We start from the raw sequence: 23,867 nt of genomic DNA, 5'->3' as shown, positions 1-23,867 counted from the left end.
ATTTGAACTCAGCAAGGGTCATTACCAAATTGGGCTTGTAGATTAGACTGGAGAGAGTTGGTTGATTAAAAGGTGATATAAATCTTTCTTTGGCTTGGCTTCGCGGACGAAGATTTATGGAGGGGGTAAATGTCCACGTCAGCTGTAGGCTCGTTTGTGGCTGACAAGTCCAATGCGGGACAGGCAGACACGGTTGCAGCGGTTGCAGGGGAAAATTGGTTGGGGTTGGGTTTTTCCTCCTTTGCCTTTTGTCAGTGAGGTGGGCTCTGCGGTCTTCTTCAAAGGAGGTTGCTGCCCGCCAAACTGTGAGGCGCCAAGATGCACGGTTTGAGGCGATATCAGCCCACTGGCGGTGGTCAATGTGGCAGGCACCAAGAGATTTCTTTAGGCAATCCTTGTACCTTTTCTTTGGTGCACATCTGTCACGGTGGCCAGTGGAGAGCTCGCCATATAACACAATCTTGGGAAGGCGATGGTCCTCCATTCTGGAGATGTGACCCACCCAGCGCAGCTGGATCTTCAGCAGTGTGGACTCGATGCTGTCGACCTCTGCCATCTCGAGTACATTGATGTTAAGGATGAAAGTGCTCCAATGAATGTTGAGGATGGAGCAGAGACAACGCTGGTGGAAGCATTCTAGGAGCCGTAGGTGATGCCGGTAGAGGACCCATGATTCGGAGCCGAACAGGAGTGTGGGTATGACAACGGCTCTGTATACACTTATCTTTGTGAGGTTTTTCAGTTGGTTGTTTTTCCAGACTCTTTTGTGTAGTCTTCCAAAGGCGCTATTTGCCTTGGCGAGTCTGTTGTCTATCTCGTTGTCGATCCTTGCATCTGATGAAATGGTGCAGCCAAGATAGATAAACTGGTTGACCGTTTTGAGTTTTGTGTGCCCGATGGAGATGTGGGGGGGCTGGTAGTCATGGTGGGAGCTGGCTGATGGAGGACCTCAGTTTTCTTCAGGCTGACTTTCAGGCCAAACATTTTGGCAGTTTCCGCAAAACAGGACGTCAAGCGCTGAAGAGCTGGCTCTGAATGGGCAACTAAAGCGGCATCGTCTGCAAAGAGTAGTTCACGGACAAGTTTCTCTTGTGTCTTGGCGTGAGCTTGCAGGCGCCTCAGATTGAAGAGACTGCCATCCGTGCGGTACCCGATGTAAACAGCGTCTTCATTGTTAAGGTCTTTCATGGCTTGGTTCAGCATCATGCTGAAGAAGATTGAAAAGAGGTTTGGTGCGAGAACACAGCCTTGCTTCACGCCATTGTTAATGGAGAAGGGTTCAGAGAGCTCATTGCTGTATCTGACCTGACCTTGTTGGTTTTCGTGCAGTTGGATAACCATGTTGAGGAACTTTGGGGGGCATCCGATGCGCTCTAGTATTTGCCAAAGCCCTTTCCTGCTCACGGTGTCGAAGGCTTTGGTGAGGTCAACAAAGGTGATGTAGAGTCCTTTGTTTTGTTCTCTGCACTTTTCTTGGAGCTGTCTGAGGGCAAAGACCATGTCAGTAGTTCCTCTGTTTGCGCGAAAGCCGCACTGTGATTCTGGGAGAATATTCTCGGCGACACTAGGTATTATTTTATTTAGGAGAATCCTAGCGAAGATTTTGCCTGCAATGGAGAGCAGCAAGATTCCCCTGTAGTTTGAGCAGTCTGATTTCTCGCCTTTGTTTTGTACAGGGTGATGATGGTGGCATCACGAAGGTCCTGAGGCAGTTTTCCTTGGTCCCAACAAAGCTTGAAAAACTCATGCAGTTTGACATGCAGAGTTTTGCCGCCAGCCTTCCAGACCTCTGGGGGGATTCCATCCATACCTGCTGCTTTGCCACTTTTCAGTTGTTCGATTGCCTTATATGTCTCATCCTGGGTGAGGACCTCATCCAGCTCTAGCCTTTGGGGCTGTTGAGGGAGCTGGAGCAGGGCGGAATCTTGGACTGAGCGGTTGGCACTGAAAAGAGATTGGAAGTGTTCTGACCATCGGTTGAGGATGGAGATCTTGTCGCTGAGGAGGACTTTTCCGTCTGAGCTGCGCAGCGGGCTTTGGACTTGGGGTGAGGAGCCGTACACAGCCTTTAGAGCCTCGTAGAAACCCCTGAAGTCGCCAATGTCCGCGCTGAGCTGGGTTCGCTTGGCGAGGCTAGTCCACCACTCATTTTGGATCTCCCGGAGTTTACGCTGAAGATGGCTGCATGCGCAACGGAAGGCTTGTTTCTTCTCTGGACAGGACGGCTTTGTAAGGTGATATAAATAATGCTTCATAAATTCACAAGAACTCTGGACGCTGGGCCCATGACCAGTGGCATACCACAAGGGATCCTGAATGCTTAATGTATACATTACGAATTCAGATGTTCATATAGGCGATGTGAATGGTGCGTTTTCAGATAGTAATTGGTGGGGTGGTGGTTAGTGTGGAGGATAGTCTGAGGTTACTGAAAGGTATTGATCAGATAGTAAATTGGCCAGAGCAATGGCAAATGTAATTTAATCTTGGATAATTGAGAAATTAATGTCTTTTGGATGGATTTCACAATGTATGGTCAAACCCATATGAGCAATGGGGAACAGAGAGACATCCAAAGAATTCTGAGGGTGAGAGCACAGTAGATAGAGTGGTGAAGAAGGCATATAACATGCTATCCTTATAAGCTAGGGCATAGATAGATCAGGGAAGTTATGGAAGAGCTTTATAAAACATTGGTGAGGCCACATTTGGAATATTGCACCTAGTTTTGGTCAACACTATATGGAAAAGAGATAATTGCTCTTGAGAATTTGCAGAAGAGATTCACCAAGATATTGCCTGGGATGGAGTGTCTCATTTGTGAGGAGAGGCTAGAGGAGCTGGAGTTGTTTTCCTTGGTGTGGAAAAGGCTGACAAGGGAATTGATGGAAGTGTATAAAATTCTGAGGGACTTAGAGTAGTAAGTACCGGTAAATTATTATTTTTTTTTAATTTAATTTAGACATACAGCACAGTAACAGGCCATTTCAGCTCACAAGCACATGTCACTCAATTACACCCAATTAACCTACAACACCCGGTACATTTCGAACAGTAGGAGGAAACCAGAGCCCCTGGAAAAACCCATACAGATATGGGGTGAACATAAAAACTACTTGCAGACAGTGTGGGATTTGAACCCAGGTCCTGATTGCTGCCGCGGTAACAGCATTGCATAAACCACAATGCTAACCCTGCTGCCCAAGTAGTAAAGGTTTTCCCTGCAGCAGAGGTATCTGAATGAGAGTACATTGATTTAAGGTTAGGACAAAAAGGGAATAGAATTTTTTTTTCACCCAGAGTTGGTTGGAGTCTGAAATGTTCTGCCTCAGGGAGCTGGAAGCAGAGACTCTCACAAAATTTAAGAAGCATCCAGATAAATTTTTGAATCACTAAGACACAGAAGGTAACAGACCAGATGCTGGTAAATGGGATTGGTATAAATAAGTTGGCATAGATGAAAGGCCTGTTTTAGTGCTATATAACTTTTACTCTTGGGCAGTGTCCTCGACTTAATAATCTTCAGCAATTTCATGTCACCTTCCTTTCATCAGAAGGTCTGACGTGAGGATGTTTGCCAATTAATGTATAATATTCAATTCCATTTACGGCTCCTTGTAAATTAAAGCAGTGCCACGTGACCCAGACAACATTCAGGCAAGGTTCATTTGTAGCAGATATAATTTGCAGGCATTGACTCGCTTTAAGAGGCAAGACATTTGATAACCTATCTTTGACATTCAATGGGTTAAACAATCATGATTCCTCCATCAGCTATTAACCAGAAACTCAAATAGATCAGCCACAAGACCAGGTCAGTCTGGGCACCCTGTTGTGAATAACTCACCCGCAAACACCCCAAATCTTTTCCACCATCTGCAAGGCATTAATAAGGAGTGAAGTGAAATTCTCTTTACTTAACTGAATGAATACAGCTCCAAAAACACTTGACAACATCTAGCCCTTTTTTTTTACTGGCATCCTACACCGCAGCCTAAATGTTCATTCCCTCCTCCACCGACACACAGTATCAGCTGAGTGTCCCACCTAAAAAGGCATTGCTGTTATTTACCTGAGAAAGTTCCTCTCAAATCCAGGTCCCATGCCACCAAGGACAAGAACAACACCTGCAGGTTCTCCTCCAAGTTACCTACCAGTCTGATCTAGAAAAATATATTGGTAGGTCTGACTCCTGGAATTCCCTGCTACAAATACAAATGACTGTATTTCAAGAAAGTGAACAACCGTCGTCTTGCTTTGCTGGTGACGCTCATTTGCTATAAAAGTATGTTAAAAACACATGATATTAGATGGTGATCCTTCATGGGCCATCACACTATCAGGTAACTAGTGGCTGCAGTGAGAGGTGTAAGAATGAATGGTGTTTTTGTGAGCTGGCATAGAAGATAGACATCACATTGAAGAATCTGACTCAGAAAGGAATATTGTTTAGAATGTTGGGCCATGGATAAAGGTCTATTGGCAGATCTGGAGAAAGAACATACTCCTACTGTTTTTCATTAAGATATTGGTATTCCTGCAGTCTATCCAAGTTGTCGGGGTGATGCTTGTGGAGCTGACAACCTTCGTAATCGCTCGACAGTCATGGTCCAATGTGTTTATGGGGCCAATGAATGGAAACTCAGTTTTTCCAAGAGCACTTTCAGGGATATTTTGAGCTGAAGTGTGATTCATTATTCAACAGTTACTTCCCCCACTAATTAAATAATGAAATCAGCCAAAGGGGAATGCCAACTCAACCAAGAGGTGCCTTCCTATTTTATGTAGATTTCTGACGTCTGTAGCAAATTGTGTGCTGAATATCAGTGGGTTTCTCATTAAATCAGCAAATTGGGTGAGAGCCGTGGCAGAGAAATTAAAATGAAATAGCCTGGGTCAGGTTTTCTGCTGCAGTTATGTTGCGTGTTCCCCCCTTGGAGAATTAGAGCCAAGGACACTTCCTTAAAAGGTTGCAAAAAGTTGTTATTCCTGCTTGTTGCACTTTGTTACTGGAGCTTGGAATCTAGGATAAGGGAATGCCTTTACATTTCCAAATTATTGTAAAGGTTACCAGGATATTTAACTGAGAAGGAACACCTATTGATCATGAACCTTCATTTTTTGGGGAAAAGTATATAACCATACAAATGTTTCTCGACTTTCAACATGTATCCTCTGAACAGGAAGAAGTCCAGAATAACACAAGTTTTAGCATTATGAATGATTCCAATAAAAAACTATGGATAGAAACCTAGGAGCTCGAAATGCAGGTCGGCAGCACCCATGGAAAACAATAAGCAGTTGATTTTTCAAGTCAAAGCTCCCTTCATCAGGAATAGCAAGGATCAGGAGGATGAATGGGTGGGGGCAAGGGGGGTTGTGGGAGGGGGAGGAGCACAGGCTGGCAGATGATGGGTAACTAATGTTGAGGTGGGGAAAAAAGGGAGCTGAGAGGTGATGGGGCAGAGGGCTGTGAAAGAGGCACCGATAGGAGGAAGAAAGGGAATGGGGAGGGGGCTGGAAAAAGAATGCAAGTCCTTTGCAGGTAGGGAGGATGGGGAGGGGAAAGAGAAGGAAAAGAGGAGGAGTAATGGGGCCAGAGAGGATGAGGGAAAGTCAGGGTTGGGGGATGCAAGAAGAGGAGACTATGAAAACAAGGGTGGGAGGGGGGTTATGAGAAATTGGAGGTCGATATTGATGCTGTGTGGGTTGGAAGCTGCCAAGACAGAATATGTTGTTCTTCCTCCAATTAACTTTTTGCCTCAGACTGGCAGTACTTGAGGGCACAGACAGACATTCCAGTTGGTGATTTCATGGAGCATCCTGACAGGGACTTTGCAGCTCAGGAAATTTTTAAATTAAAATCAAACTTGAGTACTCAGACAAGTTTCTTCCAATTTAACACATCCGAGTGAAATAGAAACACAGTTGCTCTCCAAGTCTACCTTATCGCTCTGCTGAACCAAGAAAATATACCTGTTTAAATTAATATTACATCCCTCTATTTCGGCTTGTTCATTTTAAATGGGATTGCTTGGTTCATTTTAGTGTAGAAATGAGGGCTAGAGTTCATTCCTTTTGCTCATTTTTAGATTTTACAGGTGTCAATGTGGACGACCGTGTGCTTGTGGGTATTTTTAATGTTCTTTTTGCCAGCTTTTTATGGGTGTACGCTGTAGAACTTGCAGAGCTGATGACTACTGGAAGTTTATAGCAAATCATGATGTTCATCATTACATTTACAAACTGAAGTTCAACATTCCAAATGTAATCTTGAACTGCGGTATACAATTCCAACAGCAGGAGACACCCTTTGTCAGTAGTATTTAAAGTATTTGCTCATTGGTCAACTGGCTTTTGCTACGATTAAACAAGGATTGGCTCTCTGATAGTCTTTACAGTTACAAAATTCTACAGGGAACGATGTTTTGGTGTCTTGATTTATTGATTTCTCCACAAATCAATTGCTTCCAAAAATGAATGCAGCAGGAGGCATTCCGAGAGTAACGAGCAGAGTGCAGAAGGGCAGACTGAGCTACTGTAACAGATGGAGGAAAAAATGCTATCTGGGGAGACCACAGCAAAGGTACACAGGGAGCAATGCTTCTGACTGAAATGTCTGAGCTGTGCATAAGGTCATCCTTTCTGAAACAGTGCACAAGCACCAGTTCTAACTAAACAGCTGAATGATACGAGGGCAAGTTCTTGTTTTGGTCACTGTGACCGCAAATGCTAAGTACAAGTAGTGTCTGGTAGTTTGCCATTCACAGTAGCATGTCTATCACTGTGCCTCTCTATTAAAAGAGAGCTGAATACATTTCATTCTGCTTGGCCAGAGAACAACAGGAAGTATACAGTTTTGTGAGGATTGCAAGCTTCCCAATGGTGCAGAGTGCCCTTGTGTGCAGGTCACTTTATGGTTGCTGCCTGTCAGCCTTGCAAAGCAACATCAAGAAACTTGTTAACAAGAGTATTCTAGTATCACCACACCAAAATATATTGCAATCCTCAGCCCCCTGCCCACCTCAGTGTATTTCTTCAACCAGTACATTTGCTGTAGCATATGAATTTGAATAACCTCAGCAAAGTAAGGCGGCTGAAGGATGACAATGGCTATCGAGCGATGCTGTTGTTTTGTTCTCTGATGTGCAGTCCACACACCCAACAAATGCCATGCTACCTCTCCTATTGTGGCAAAGTTCCAGAGGACCAGGCAGAAAGGTAGGAGCAAAGAAAGAGAGAAGGCAACAACCACATGGAAGCTGTGAGTGAGCTGAAACATCTGAACAACTCCTTTGAATTTGATGCCAAAAAAACCAAACCCTGTGGTCATGTGCTGTTTAGCAAATGAAAGAAAAACCACATGGAAGCTGTGAGTGAGCTGAACCAACCAACTGACTTTACTGGACTCTCCGCAAACTTATCAGGGCAACCCCCATGATCCTTTGCCCTCCCCCCCCAACCCCCCCCCCCCCCCCCAGACCATTGTGACATTAGCCCAGTGTGAGCCTGTACCTCCGTGACCTAGTTCACTTGTGGATCAGTGCAGCCCACTACATGACACAACCCCACCCCCAGAACCAGTGTTAGGAGGTGCCGAGTCCACACTTCGTAAGCAGTTCGTACATTTGGGAGGCTGACCTCTCTGCCGCAGGGCTGCAACAGTTACTAGTTGGTCGAGGTCAAGGTATGCTAGTGAACATTTCCTGCCTACCCCCAATGTTCAAAAGGCACGTGGTGTCATAACCTTGTATGGTCCCTCATATGGGCGCTGAAGGTTCATCCAGTGTGCGCCGCTCCTTATGAAGATATATTTGCAGTCTTTGAGAACCTTCAGGACTAGGATGAAGCTAGACTGTGCTGTGAGGTTGGGAGGGGGTAGGGTGCCTACCTTCTCGCAAAGTCGCATTAGCAATGTTGTTTCCTCCTGGCCATGCGCCACTGGCACAAACTTTCCTTAGACTGTCAGCCAGGCTCCATAGACAAGCTTAGTGGAGGACATGACCAGATCCTCCTCCAGTGCTGTTCCGATGCCAAGGAGCACACAAGGCAACTTGTCCACCCAACCGGGGCCTCGGAGCCGCGCCATGAGGTCTATCTTCAAGTGCCGATGAAATATTTCCTCCAGACTGGTAGGCCGTGGTGTGATTAACTGGGACCCTAGTAGCTGTGCCAGCACTGCCCATAGGCTGGACGTGAACTGCATCCCCCTGTCTGATGTGATATTGGAAGGAAGGCCAAAACATGCTATCCAGTTGGTGATGAGGAACCAGGTTGGCTGTTGTGGCATCATTGAGTCGGCAGTAGTCCACATGTGGTCTCCACCCCCAGAGGAATTCAGCACCAAATATAGGGGAGAGGCCCTTGGGCTGTCTGAGTCCCCAACGATTCCCATCTCCTCCATCTTTCTGAATTCTTCCTTTGCAAGCTGCAGCTTGTCAGGAGGAAGCCTGAGTGCTTGGGCATGTAGCAGTGGTCCCTGCATGGGAATATGGTGCTGGGTGCCATGTTTCAGGACTGCGCTGGAGAACTGTGGCATAATGGCTGGGAATCCTGTCAGGATTCTGACAAACATGTTCCTTATAAGGTTACTGAGTCAAAGTGGGGGGCTGTGAACTTGGGTTCTCAAACTTTGACGGTCCTGAAATTGACAAGACGGTGCCATTTCATGTCCACCAGGAGGCAGTGGGCTCGAAGGAAGTCTGCGCCCAGTAGATGCTGAGGAACATCAGCCAAAGTGAAGGTCCAGGTAAAATGGCAGGAGCTGAACTTGACCAGATGGTCTGCACCCCATACGTGCATATGCTGCTATTGTTATTGGCAGTAAGGGATGGTCCCAACTTCCCAGTGCAGGTATCCCGGTTCGAGGGGGGCAAGATGCTGACTTCTGCCCCTGTACCCACGAGGAAATGCCGCCGAGTGCCAGTCCCATAGATAAAGTAGGCTGTCTCGACGGCTGACCGTCATAGCCATCAGTGACTGCCTGCCCTGGCGTCTCCCAGATGGGAGCAAGGTTGACAGCAGTGGCAGGCTCCAGAACCCCATTTCTCATGGTAGAAACACCACTACGGATTGAAATTGTGTGATAGCAAGTTGTGTTTTTTTATCTTGAGTCAGAAGGTCATCTGCCTCATCCAGATATTGCCTAGACTCTGCTTGACCTGAAATGAAGTAGGAGTACAAATACGCCATTGGCCTGTTTTTTTTTTGTTTTTTTTTTAATTTTTTATTTTTCACACCATAAATCACATTAACCATGATACACACTTTTTCCTTTTCACACATATACAGTGACATTTTCTCCCCCCCCCCCTCCTCCCAACCCACCCCCCCACCCCCCCTCCCATCCATTTAAGTATACAATCTAGGATACATTAAACCAGTCAGACAATGTTGTCACTCAACAAAAATACACCAGAAATTCTACTGAGTCCATTCTTTTCTTTCCTTCTCCTTCCATCAACTTAGGTAATGATTGTCCCCGGTAGGTTTTCGCTATTGTATTTAATGTAAGGCTCCCATATTTGTTCGAATATTTCAATATTATTTCTTAAACTATATGTTATTTTTTCTAATGGAATACATTTATTCATTTCTATATACCATTGTTGTATTTTCAAATTATCTTCCAATTTCCAGGTTGACATAATATATTTTTTTGCTACGGCTAGAGCTATCTTAACAAATCTTTTTTGTGCATCCTCCAAATCAATTCCAAATTCTTTGTTTTTTATGTTACTTAGGAGAAAGATCTCTGGATTCTTTGGTATATTGTTTTCTGTTATTTTATTTTATTTAAAATCTCTTGGTGCCTGCCACATTGACCACCGCCAGTGGGCTGATAACGCCTCAAACCGTGCATCTTGGCGCCTCACAGTTTGGCGGGCAGCAACCTCCTTTGAAGAAGACCGCAGAGCCCACCTCACTGATAAAAGGCAAAGGAGGAAAAACCCAACACCCAACCCCAACCAACCAATTTTCCCTTGCAACCGCTGCAATCGTGTCTGCCTGTCCCGCATCGGACTTGTCAGCCACAAACGAGCCTGCAGCTGACGTGGACTTTTTACCCCCTCCATAAATCTTCGTCCGCGAAGCCAAGCCAAAGAAGAAGAATTTAATATCTGATTGAGATCTTCCCAAAATTTTTTTACTTTCTCACATGTCCAGATTGCATGAATTGTTTTTCCCATTTCTTTTTTACATCGAAAACATCTATCAGATACTGTTGGGTCCCATTTATTTAACTTTTGAGGTGTAATGTATAGTCTGTGTATCCCGTTATATTGTATCATACGTAGCCTCGTATTTATTGTATTTCTCATCGTTCCAGAACATAATTTCTCCCATGTTTCCTTTTTTATCTTTATATTTAAATCTTGTTCCCATTTTTGTTTAGTTTTACCATTTGTTTCCTCATTCTCCTTTTCTTGCAGTTTAATATACATATTTGTTATAAATCTTTTGATTATCATTGTATCTGTAATCACATATTCAAGGTTACTTGCCTCTGGCAAACTCAAACTGCTTCCTAATTTATCCTTCAAGTAGGATCTCAATTGGTAATATGCCAGTGCTGTATCTTGAGTTATATTGTACTTATCTTTCATTTGTTCAAAGGATAAGAATCTATTTCCTGAAAAACAATTTTCTATTCTTTTAATCCCTTTTTTTTCCCGATTCTCTAAAGGAAAGGTTATCTATTGTAAAAGGGAGTAACTTGTTTTGCGTCAATATTAGTTTTGGTAATTGATAATTTGTTTTATTTCTTTCTACATGAATCTTCTTCCAAATATTGAGGAGATGATGTAATACTGGAGAACTTCTATGTTGTACCAATTTTTCATCCCATTTATATAATATGTGTTCAGGTATCTTTTCCCCTATTTTATCTAATTCTAATCTCGTCCAATCTGGCTTTTCCCTTGTTTGATAAAAATCTGATAGGTATCTTAATTGTGCGGCTCTATAATAATTTTTAAAGTTTGGCAGTTGTAAGCCTCCTTGTTTATACCATTCTGTTAATTTATCTAGTGCTATCCTCGGTTTCCCCCCTCTCCATAAAAATTTCCTTATTATTTTCTTTAACTCCTTGAAGAATTTCTCTGTCAGTTGTATTGGCAATGCCTGAAATAAGTATAATATCCTTGGAAAAATGTTCATTTTAATACAGTTTATCCTTCCTATTAGTGTTAGTGGTAAATCTTTCCAATGCTCTAAATCGTCCTGTAATTTTTTCATTAGTGGATAATAATTGAGTTTATATAGTTGGCCGAGATTTTTGTTTATTTGTACACCTAGGTATCTTATTGCTTGCATTTGCCATCTAAATGGTGATTCCTTCTTAAATTTTGAGAAATCCGCATTATTCATAGGCATTGCTTCACTTTTATTTACGTTTATCTTGTAACCCGACACTTCTCCATATTCCTTAAATTTCTTATATAATTCTTTTATTGATAGTTCTGGTTCTGTTAAGTACACTATAACATCATCCGCCAATAAACTGATTTTATATTCCTTGTCTTTTATTTTTATTCCTTTTATATTATTATCTATTCTTATCAATTCTGCTAGTGGTTCTATAGCTAACGCAAACAATAAAGGTGATAGTGGCCATTGGCCTGTTGAACCTGCTCTGCCATTCATTAAGATCATGGTTGATCAGGCTATGGACTCTGCTCCACTTGCCCACTTGTTCCATGTAACCTTTAATTCCATTATTCTTCAAACATTCACCTATCTGTGTTTTAAAATCATTAATTGAGGCAACCTCCACTGCTTCCTTGGGAAGAGAATACTACAGATTCAGTATTATTTGGGAGAAGAAATCCCTGCGGCACTCCACTAACCACTGTTGCCAACCAGAAAAACACCTATTTATCTTAACTCTCTATTGACTAACCAATCCTTTATTCTGCTAATATGTTACCTCCAACTCTGTGTATTCTTAATAGAAGTCATTTGTGCAACACCTTATCAAACACCTTCTAGAAATCTAAGTATGCCACATTTGACTGCTACCCCTATATGTCCTCAAAGAACATGACTTGTCTTTCCTGAGTTTGTACTGTGGCTTCTGAGTGGAACATTTTCTATCCAGGTGTCATGTTATTTCCTCCTTAATGATTTTCCCAAATATATAACAGGTCGATAGTTACCTGCCTTTTTGTCTACCATTTTTTTTAAACAATGGAGTTATGTTTTTTATTTTTCTGTCTACTTGGAGTCCAGATAATTTTGGTAAATTACCACAAGGTATCTCATAACATCCATCATTTCCTACAGAACCCTGATGCAGACATCATCTCCAGGGTAATTATCTAACTTCAGGCTCACTTGTTTGCCCAGCACCAGCTCTTTAGTGAATATAATTGTATAGAGGTCTTAACCAAAGGTTAAGACCAGATCTATGTGCACATTGGTATAAAAACAAGTGCAGCACCATTAAGCACTCACTACATCACCTTTGACAGAGTCTGCAGGTCTCACATAGATTTGAGAGCTGAATCTCCTCCTACTGTGTCCTTTGAAAATAAATGTGAAAACTTTAAACTTATGATGTCAAGGCCTGATTTGCATGGTTGGAACTCTTAGCATTTAGTTTCAGATTATTTACATAATGTCAATGAGATTATGTGGATTTGTAGTATTAAGAAAGAATGGTGATGTAAATATATCCACAGCATAAGAGACAGACCACATGCCATAGATTCACATCAGCACTTAACCATAGAGTACCTGTAAAGCAAATTAAATGAGCTTTTCAATATAAATTCTCTCATTAACACACTTAATTGAAGAATTGATCTGATGAGTGCAACAGCACTCAGACTGAAATTAGTAAAGATTAAATCAAGTTGAATGAAGATATTCTACACAGTCATATTCAAAATTGAGGACATTTTGGATAGAATTAGGAAAATTTTTGGAAGAAGTTACGGGAGTTAAATTTCCACAGTATTCAATAGTTTTTTGATTGGGTAATATTTTGGTGATAAGACCAAAATTGAAATTGATTATTTTCCAAAAGGAATTTGTGAAAATTGCATTAGCGGTTGCAAGAAAGTGCATCGAGTGACATGGAAATTAGATTCCCATTTAGGAATGAAAAGATGACATGCAGAAATGCATAGTTGTTTTCCCCTTGAGAAGATTGTATAGAATTTAAGGAGTAAATACGATACTCTTTTTGAAAATTTGGTGCCCATATTTACATACCTTTGGTATTAATTTATAATGAGTTTTCCCTGAACCTCATGAAACCTTGCTAACTCCTTGGGATAAGTAAATGAATGATATTGAGAAAGCAAAGTTGAGTGAATGGTGGTGATAATTTAGTGTAATCAGGTTAATTTTTAATTTACTTTTATTTGACTCTACTCTTTTATTTCTATCTTTTCTTTTGCTTTTTTCTATTCTTTGGAGTTATTATTTGGGGAGGGGGTTAGTGGGGTATAATATGTAACATACATAATTGATTTGGAATATATAATTATTAATTTCTGTATTTGGATATTAACACATGTATGGAAATTTAAATAAAATATTCAAAAATGTCAAGACAGGTGGAAATAATCCAAAATATGAACAGTAGAAGAGTAACGATGGGATAATAGAACTACTTTTAAATGGTCATTCATTGTTCGACTAAAGTGAAAAATGCACCTCTTTTGTTTTTCCTAGAATGATGTGAAGCTGCAGAAAAGTGATCATTTCAACGTGTTTGAGAAGTCTGGGATTCATTTTTTGGAGATCTGCACTGCACAGCCAGAGGATGCCGGGCATTTTGTGTGCTTAGTGATGAATAATTCAGGGAAAGCAATGGCCACTGCTGAGCTCACAATTCAAAGTATGAACATTTTTGAAGCTACTTTTGAAAATATTATCTTTTCTCTGTTTTAATATTTCAGCTTTGAAATCTTTCTTGCATTTGTGCAGCTTGTAAATTTTGATGTTTTAATTGGAAAAATTATTTATATTCAAATCATTTTAATTTTGAGATTGCAAAATGCAATGTTATCTTTGGACTAAATAATGAATTGTTTACTTTGATTTTTATATTTCTGTAAAAATCTTATTGTTGTTAAATAACTTTATTAAGACTTGGACTTTAAACCTTATCCTGTGACTGCATTTCTCATCTGGAACCCATTTTTTATTTCTTTCTTTTAGTTCTGTATTTAGAAACCTTAAGCTTTCACATTCTTCAAATGTGCTGATAAGAGAGTGGACCAAATCAACAAGAAAAAGAGATAAATACACATCTGCACTTTACTGATTGCATATGCCTGAAATAAAAAGTTTCACATGAGCTGAAATTTCCACTAACCAGAAGTGAAAGCTAATCAAGAAATGTTTTTTTTTCCTCATTTCTTGTAACCTCATTCCAAAATATCAATGGTGTCAGCACAGAAACTGCAATAATAATCAAGAGATCACACGGAGGGATATACCTGCTCACTCATGAAAAAATACTTGTTGAACTAATGGAACTAAAAGTCAGTAAGTCCATTAGACCTAAAGACCTGCATTCTAGGGTGGTTTGAGATGGTAGTGGATGCAAGTTATAATCTTCCAAAATCATCTCAATTCTGGAGGGTCCAAAAGTACTGGACACCTTAAAATATATGTCCCTCATCAGAAATGGAATTGTAGGCACATGTGTTTAACATCTGAAGCTGAGAAAATGTGGGCATCTCTAAGTAGGTAATAGTCGGGCATTTAGAAAATTGCAAGGCAATCGAACAGGTTTTATGAAAGGTTCATTCTGCAATCCTACTGAGTGGCAGAGCAAGGTTAAGGGCCCAATTGTAATACTCCTGCTCCAGATTCTTGTGTTTTTCAAGCAAACTGACTGAAATCATTTGAAACAAAATATAAAATAAGTCCATGAAATAGACCAGATGCTTATCGATGTCACCAAATCCCTGCTGGGCCAAAAGTTGCACTGAGTTCTTGACTTCCCATGAGATGAATATTCAGAAATTACAATAAATTGTGTTTTTAGCAGCTAGCCAGAAGCTTTGGGCAAGTTGGATCGCTCATCTCCGCTCCAAAGCAATTCCTGTTCCGTGCCTACCCTTCTGGCACAGTTCTTTAATGCACTGTAAAAACGCCATGTGTATTGTTGAGTGACAAGACGGCAGGGGTCTATGCTTGGCCGAGCTGACAAGGGAGGAGAGGTTCTCCTATCTGAATCATTACTTTGGAAAGCTTGGTCTCCGTGGCACTGCGCAGTAATAATGTTTTAAAATCCCGCATAATTTAGTGAAAGAACCCAAGCCCCACTTCGCAGGTGGAAATCTCAAACTGAGAGCCTCCTGCTCCTCTGGTGCGGCGGAGAGCTCAGTAACCAATCAGCAGCAAAGGGGCTAAGACCCAGATTCGGACAGCGTCTTCAGAGCAAAATGCAGGCGGTTTATTTCCCCCTCCCAAAAAAAACACCAAACCACCATTTGTACCAACCTATCACTATTTTTAAACCTTTCATGTTCAAGGTTGAAAAAAAAAATACGGGGAGGGAGGAAATGCGAGCAAAAGGGAGAGATGGGGTGGGGTACTGGGGGGGTGGGGGGAGAGCAAATACTCTTGGTGATTGTGTGTGACCTCAGAAATCCTCTGCTACATTGTTTGTCTGGCTCCATTTTCATGTACTGTCACACAGTGTAATTTATAATCCTTAATAAAAGTGGCTGTTTCCAGGGCCGCAGCAAACTTGCTCATCCGTTTTTTAAAAAATTTTTTAAAAAAGATCATTAGGTATATTCTGCCCTTTGCATGTAACCTCATGATTGATCGGAGCTGTCAACCCTAATTTTGCCCCTAATCTTTGTAAATTCAAAGATTATCCAAATGCATTTCAATTAAAAATGACTGTCACCCTCTCCCTCCAGCCTATGCTCTCTTTTTTCAACCATTTTTACCTCATCAGGTTAACCTAAAGGAGAAACAGTCCCCAGTGTGAGGCTTTCCAGAGAAATTTCCATCAAATTGGTGTGCCAGGTTTATTTAGATTGTTTTTGATTTGAACCTTATTCCGCACACCTCTTTCTGTGCAGCATCCATTTTAGAGAAAGGAACCATTCATGACCAAATCTCCCAAAATATGAGTTGATAAAAAGCAAGACCCTTGTGAACAAAAATTAGCCGTGAATATGTGCATTTTGGGTGAAATTCTTCTAACTATATAAGGAGGATTCTTTTTCTTTTGCTTTTAAGATAACAAGATATAGGAGCAGAAATAGGCCAATTGTCCTATTGAGTCTGCTCCACCATTTTATCATGAGCTCATCCATCCTCCCTTTCAGCCTCCTGCCTGTAACATTCGATGCCCTGACTAACCAGATGCCTGCTAATCTCTGCCACAGACTCATGACCCGCTGACTAAATAGATTTCTCCATATCACTGTTTTAAATTGACACCCTTTTCATCCTGAAGTTTTGCTCTCTTGTCCAAGATTCCCCTACTGTGGGAAACCACTTTGCCAAATCTGCTCTGCCAAGGCCTTTCAGCATTTATAATGTTCCTATGAGGTTCCCTCCTCATCCTTCTGTACTTTAGTGAGTACAGTCCAAGATCCAACAAACGTTCCTCATATGCTAATCCTTTCATTCCTGGTATTATTCTAGTAAATCTTCTCTGAACCCTTTCCAATGCCAACACATCCTTTCTCAAATAAGGCACCCAAAACTGTACACAATACTCCAAGTGAGGTTACACCAGTGCCCTGTAGAGACTCAATATTACATCCCTGTTCTTGTATGCTGTTCCTCTAGAAATGAATGTCAACGTTGCGTTCGTCGTCTTCACCACTGACTCAATCTGGAGGTTAAATTTTAGATATACATACAGCATGGGTACAGGCCCTTTTGGCCCACAAACCTGTGCCAACTAATTTACACCCAATTGACTTACACCTCCAGAATGAAAAACACAGGATTCTGTTGACACCCTGGTTAAGTGGGAAAAAAATACGAAGGCTGGAGAAATTCAGCAGGTCAAATATTGCCTTTATGTAGCAAAAGTAAAGATACAGAACCAATGTTTTAGGCTTGAGCCCTTCATTGAGGTGTGCACACCTTGATGAAGGGTTCAAGCCCGAAACATTGGTGATGTATTTTTACCTCTGCTACATAAAGGAACTGTTTGATCTGCTGAGTTTCTCCAGCATTTGTGTGTGTTTTTTACACTTCAGAATGTTTTGTAGGGTGGGAGGAAATCGGAGACCCTAGGGTAAACCCACACAGACACGGGGAGAACATACTTATTTAATTTTCAGGCAGGGTGGGATTTGAACTCCAGTCCTGATCACTGGCCCTGCAACAGCATTGCACTAACCGGTACACTAACCATCCAACTAACCTTTAGGGTATCCTGCATGAGGACTCCCAACTTACTTTGAACCTCCACATTTTGAATTTTCTCCTCATTTAAATAATAGTCTGCCAGTTTATTTCTTCTCCCAAAGTGTATGACCATGCACTTTCCAACATTGGGCATAGTGGTGGCAAATTAAGTACATTCTCCTAATCTATCCAAATCTCTCTGCAGCCTTTCCGTATCCTCAGCCCCACCCGCCCTCCCACCTATTTTGGTATCACCTGCAAATTTGGCATCAAAGCCATGTGTATTTGTACATGAATCTCAGGGTGAAACAGATATAATAGTTTGCTTCAATAAAATGATGTCCAAGTTAATTTTCATTATTTTCTTTTCAGGTAAAGATTCAACAGCTGAACTGTAAGTATATGTTGGAAATAAACATTGTAAGTTCAAGACATTTTGAAATTCTATTGTGTATGATATTCATAATATCACTGAGTTAATTAAATAGTGTGTTACTCTGGACAGAAGAAATAGATGAAGTGACAACATTATGTTTTAATTAACAGTGCGTTAGTGCATCCAAGAAGTAACAGAGCTGAAACAGTTGAAATTCTGGAAACTAAATGTGCACCTGCAAATGACATTCAAGTGAAAAAGATAGCTAATGCAAATACCAGTCACCTTAAAGAGAACGTGAAAGTGACAAAAAGCCCTGCAGCACCCTTTGAGAAGCAGAACTATAAGAATGAAGAGAGAATAGACAAAAAGCAGGAAAGCAAGCCTCACCTGGAATCAAAAGCTGAAGAAAAATATGCCAAGCCATACCAAAAAGAAATTAATTCCTTAACAATTCAGGAGCCACAAGAAGAAAGAAAGAAAGTATGCTTCGAACAGAAAGTGCAAGGCATAATAACAACTCCCAAGATGCCATCCCAAAACATTACAGTAGTCTCCAAACAACAGTCATCCAAAAGCCTTAGAGCAACTCCCAAACAACAGATGTCCCAGATTATTACCACAGCACCTAAACAGCAGTCATCCGAAAATTTTGCAACAAATGCTAAACAGCAAATGATCCAAAGCAATACAACTGTCTCCAAAGAACAGCTGCTCCAAAGCAACTCACCGGCTCCCACTCAACAAAAAACTCAATGGAGCACAACCGAACCCATCCAACAGAAGTCCCAAATTTATCAGAAATCCATAAGCATAACTGCATTGCTTCCGTCATGCAAGATAGAGAAGCAGCCATTCACTGTGGCAAAAGATGCTCCAGGAAGGCTGCTGGAGGAGCAGAAGGAAGTTGGCTCGCAGATGAATGTGGAAGGTTGTCAAACCTTGCAGCATTCACAAAGAGGGATTGGGAGACCTCACCAGCAAGAGGAAAGCAAGAAGTTTGCAGACCAGAAATCAATAACTGGAGAATCGCCTTCAGAATTCCTTATCGGTCCTCAAAACCAAACAAGTCTAGAGGGCGAAGAACCGAAGTTCAGAAGTAAAAGTAAGTGAACTCTTGTATTTTAGTGCAGTGTCATACCTTGGAAAACGGTGTACTTTTCTTTCAAGTCTTCACACCTATTTTCAACAATGTTGGCATCATATTACAATTTTTTAAAAAGCACTCAAATATAATATACTCTATCATGTTTTACACATCGAGGATATATGCTATTTCCATGTACTAACTTCAGAATGACTGCAAACAAATTAATTCAAATATTGCCTGTTATTTAAAGCTAATTTTGGTATTGTATTTATTTATGTGGAAATATTATGAATCGTAGTCAAACTAGGATTTGCGTTTGATTTGAAAAATATTGTGAATCGTAGTCAAACTAGGATTTGCGTTTGATTTGAAAAATATTGTGAATCGTAGTCAAACTAGGATTTGCGTTTGATTTGAAAAATATTGTGAATCGTAGTCAAACTAGGATTTGCGTTTGATTTGACAAATATTGTGAATCGTAGTCAAACTAGGATTTGCGTTTGATTTGAAAAATATAGTGAATCGTAGTCAAACTAGGATTTGCGTTTGATTTGACAAATATTGTGAATCGTAGTCAAACTAGGATTTGCGTTTGATTTGACAAATATTGTGAATCGTAGTCAAACTAGGATTTGCGTTTGATTTGAAAAATATTGTGAATCGTAGTCAAACTAGGATTTGCGTTTGATTTGACAAATATTGTGAATCGTAGTCAAACTAGGATTTGCGTTTGATTTGAAAAATATTGTGAATCGTAGTCAAACTAGGATTTGCGTTTGATTTGAAAAATATTGTGAATCGTAGTCAAACTAGGATTTGCGTTTGATTTGACAAATATTGTGAATCGTAGTCAAACTAGGATTTGCGTTTGATTTGACAAATATTGTGAATCGTAGTCAAACTAGGATTTGCGTTTGATTTGAAAAATATTGTGAATCGTAGTCAAACTAGGATTTGCGTTTGATTTGACAAATATTGTGAATCGTAGTCAAACTAGGATTTGCGTTTGATTTGAAAAATATTGTGAATCGTAGTCAAACTAGGATTTGCGTTTGATTTGACAAATATTGTGAATCGTAGTCAAACTAGGATTTGCGTTTGATTTGACAAATATTGTGAATCGTAGTCAAACTAGGATTTGCGTTTGATTTGACAAATATTGTGAATCGTAGTCAAACTAGGATTTGCGTTTGATTTGACAAATATTGTGAATCGTAGTCAAACTAGGATTTGCGTTTGATTTGACAAATATTGTGAATCGTAGTCAAACTAGGATTTGCGTTTGATTTGACAAATATTGTGAATCGTAGTCAAACTAGGATTTGCGTTTGATTTGACAAATATTGTGAATCGTAGTCAAACTAGGATTTGCGTTTGATTTGACAAATATTGTGAATCGTAGTCAAACTAGGATTTGCGTTTGATTTGACAAATATTGTGAATCGTAGTCAAACTAGGATTTGCGTTTGATTTGACAAATATTATGAATCGTAGTCAAACTAGGATTTGCGTTTGATTTGACAAATATTGTGAATCGTAGTCAAACTAGGATTTGCGTTTGATTTGACAAATATTGTGAATCGTAGTCAAACTAGGATTTGCGTTTGATTTGACAAATATTGTGAATCGTAGTCAAACTAGGATTTGCGTTTGATTTGAAAAATATTGTGAATCGTAGACAAACTAGGATTTGCGTTTGATTTGAAAAATATTGTGAATCGTAGTCAAACTAGGATTTGCGTTTGATTTGACAAATATTGTGAATCGTAGTCAAACTAGGATTTGCGTTTGATTTGACAAATATTGTGAATCGTAGTCAAACTAGGATTTGCGTTTGATTTGACAAATATTGTGAATCGTAGTCAAACTAGGATTTGCGTTTGATTTGACAAATATTGTGAATCGTAGTCAAACTAGGATTTGCGTTTGATTTGACAAATATTATGAATCGTAGTCAAACTAGGATTTGCGTTTGATTTGACAAATATTGTGAATCGTAGTCAAACTAGGATTTGCGTTTGATTTGACAAATATTGTGAATCGTAGTCAAACTAGGATTTGCGTTTGATTTGACAAATATTGTGAATCGTAGTCAAACTAGGATTTGCGTTTGATTTGAAAAATATTGTGAATCGTAGACAAACTAGGATTTGCGTTTGATTTGAAAAATATTGTGAATCGTAGTCAAACTAGGATTTGCGTTTGATTTGACAAATATTGTGAATCGTAGTCAAACTAGGATTTGCGTTTGATTTGACAAATATTGTGAATCGTAGTCAAACTAGGATTTGCGTTTGATTTGACAAATATTGTGAATCGTAGTCAAACTAGGATTTGCGTTTGATTTGACAAATATTGTGAATCGTAGTCAAACTAGGATTTGCGTTTGATTTGACAAATATTGTGAATCGTAGTCAAACTAGGATTTGCGTTTGATTTGACAAATATTGTGAATCGTAGTCAAACTAGGATTTGCGTTTGATTTGACAAATATTGTGAATCGTAGTCAAACTAGGATTTGCGTTTGATTTGAAATCATTTTGATAAGGTCAGCATGGCATTTGATCTCAGAGATAGTTTCATTTGTGTATACCTTCATCATTGCTTCAAACTCCCCAGTGAGTAAGATACATTTTTTTGGTGTTTGTGGAAATTTTAATGTAGAAACCAATGAAACCAGATACAAGAAGGCTTAATAACAAAAAAAGCTTTAGATTTTTTGAAAGTCGGTTCAAAAACTGATTCAAGTGATTCTTCATAATAATTTAAATATAATTTGTATTAGAAATCAGTATTTATTGTTTCATATGAAACTATAATTTTTGAAAGAAACAAGAAATGCTAGAAATTCTCAGCGGTTAGGGCCGCATCAGTGGAGAAAGAAAGAAAATTGACTTCAGTCCGTGACCTTGCATCAGAGTTGAGAATATTTTTGTTTTAAATCAAAATAAAGTCTAAGCTTCAGAGATAAAGGGGTGGTGGGAAGGAGAAACAATGAAGATTTGTGATAGGTTGGAGGCCAGGAGACATTGAATGATGCAGGTTATGTTGTTGCTTTCTGAAGAAAGGTGGTGAATAGCAGGTGGAATAAACAAGAGACACTTGAAATCTGAAATGCAGAAATGGTGAGAGAATTAAAAATTGAATGCTAGAAACATGGGATGAAAGAACGGAATGGATAATTTTCTGATTTATGAGAAGTTTGTCTTGTGCAGTTACAGGAAACCCCAAACCAGAAGAAAATTGGCAAAAAAAATGGAGTTTCACTTCGAGGAAACCAGGTGTTAAAATATACGAGGAGTTCAACATCTTTGTTGTAACAATATCAGTGTGACCAATAGCAGTTCTTACAGCTGCAGAGCATCAAATAGTAGAGGCCAACTTACAAAGTGCAGGATATTGAGTGTAAAAGGCAAGCAACTTAGCCCCGTGAAATTGCTTGCTGTTTTTTTCAATACCATTTTTAATCGTGCATTGGAGATTAAGGTTGTAATATTAAGTAGACAACAAGAGGCTAAATTTTAAGTCCTACTTTGGTAAATTGACAATTACATTGGAATTCTTTCCTTAGTCAGTTGTGGGCTGAGATCCAAGAATGAAAATGTTACTTTGAAGGGCCCATGGTTGTGATAGATATCTATTTGGTTGGGAAACATATCCTCCCATGTGCCTGCATCCCATATTACCATTTGATTATTATTGCCCTCTGAAAGGGCCCAACAAACTGCTCAGTTGTAAGCATTTGCTTCCATGTTCAACGCCCCCCCCGCCTCCCCCCAAAAAAATCAAATCCCTCCTATCCATATCCAATTAAGACCTATCTGTTGGTCTGTACTCCACCTGTTGGTCTGTACTCCGCCTGTTGGTCTGTACTCCGCCTGTTGGTCTGCACTCCGCCTGTTGGTCTGCACTCCGCCTGTTGGTCTGCACTCCGCCTGTTGGTCTGCACTCCGCCTGTTGGTCTGTACTCCGCCTGTTGGTCTGTACTCCGCCTGTTGGTCTGTACTCTGCCTGTTGGTCTGTACTCCGCCTGTTGGTCTGTACTCCGCCTGTTGGTCTGTACTCCGCCTGTCCTTTCTTCCCAGCCTTTTAATTCTGGTGCCTGACTGCTCTTTACTCATAACAAAAAAAAGTCTCAGGCATGAAATGTTGGTTACATAGGGATAGAATCTGCAATTGGATTAAACTGCTCTACATCCGTAGCATAGTCCAAATCAATGGTTGGGAAGCAGGTAGCTTCCCCATCAGAAAAAGAGGCAGAAGAAGAATGACATCACCATCTTCTCTTCAGACGTATGAATGGCCCACATATTGATCAGCATCCATGGCCATTTTGGGTCTGCGCCAACCGCAAGGGTAAACTGGTGAAACAATGGTCTTTAGTAATTGGCCAGACCAGTCCATTATTGCCTTCATAGTCAGACCTGACTACCTGAAGGTTTTGGGGATCTGGTTTTCAGGGGATCTGGTTTTCAGGGGATCTGGTTTTCAGGGGCTGAGACATGCAATAAGAATTGATTGGAGCGGATCGCAAAAATCCTCCAGAAATTGGGTCTGTTGGCGCAGTGCTCCCTGGCAGTGATAGGGAAGAACATGGTCATTAGGTGCAAGGTGCTCTTGGTACTGCTGTATGTGCTGTAGGTGTTGCCCATCCCCCGCACCTCCACCCTGGCAGTCACTAGAGTAGTTTTTCCATCCATATGGGGATCCAAGATGAGAAAGGTCTGAAGGGTCACCGTGTTCAAGTTGCCAGACAATGGGAGTAGGGGTGTACCCAACGCGGCCCTTTTCCTGATGACAACCTCTATGTGTGGCTGCATCAGGCCGTGCATGGAATCAAAGTGTGTAGGCACCAAGTGCCATTGTGTGCTAAGGCACTAACTGTCCTCACTATTGCGAAGGATGGGTCTAGCCCTGTTGCTGCACAATGTCCCGGTCAGCTGGACTTTGCCACATCACATATCCTTCATGGAAAAAGTTTTCCAGATGAACATCTTTGATCATAAGGCCATCAGGCAGTGGTCAGAATGGACTGTCAAGCAGACACTAAGAAAT

The 23,867-nt window shown here is 40.6% G+C and overlaps 1 protein-coding gene across 10 annotated transcripts in view; it reads left to right on the top strand.

The window, feature by feature from the left end:
• LOC138762131 (myosin light chain kinase, smooth muscle-like) overlaps positions 1-23,867 on the top strand; it is a 309,201-nt gene that overhangs the window by 135,171 nt on the left and 150,163 nt on the right. For 8 of the 10 annotated variants that reach the window (XM_069935544.1, XM_069935546.1, XM_069935539.1 and 5 more), the window contains 3 exons: positions 13,684-13,849; positions 17,719-17,740; positions 17,893-18,827. In XM_069935544.1, coding sequence (XP_069791645.1) covers positions 13,684-13,849; positions 17,719-17,740; positions 17,893-18,827 — 1,123 coding nt within the window. Of the gene's footprint in view, positions 1-7,532; positions 7,688-8,679; positions 8,750-13,683; positions 13,850-17,718; positions 17,741-17,892; positions 18,828-23,867 lie in introns of those variants that run through there. The other 2 variants (XM_069935548.1, XM_069935547.1) reach the window with 2 other exon arrangements.

This window comes from Narcine bancroftii, chromosome 4, assembly GCF_036971445.1.
Source record: "Narcine bancroftii isolate sNarBan1 chromosome 4, sNarBan1.hap1, whole genome shotgun sequence".
Taxonomy (NCBI): Eukaryota; Metazoa; Chordata; class Chondrichthyes; order Torpediniformes; family Narcinidae; genus Narcine; species Narcine bancroftii.
Note: the sequence above shows the minus strand (reverse complement) of the source record. Positions and strands in the feature narration are given on the sequence as shown.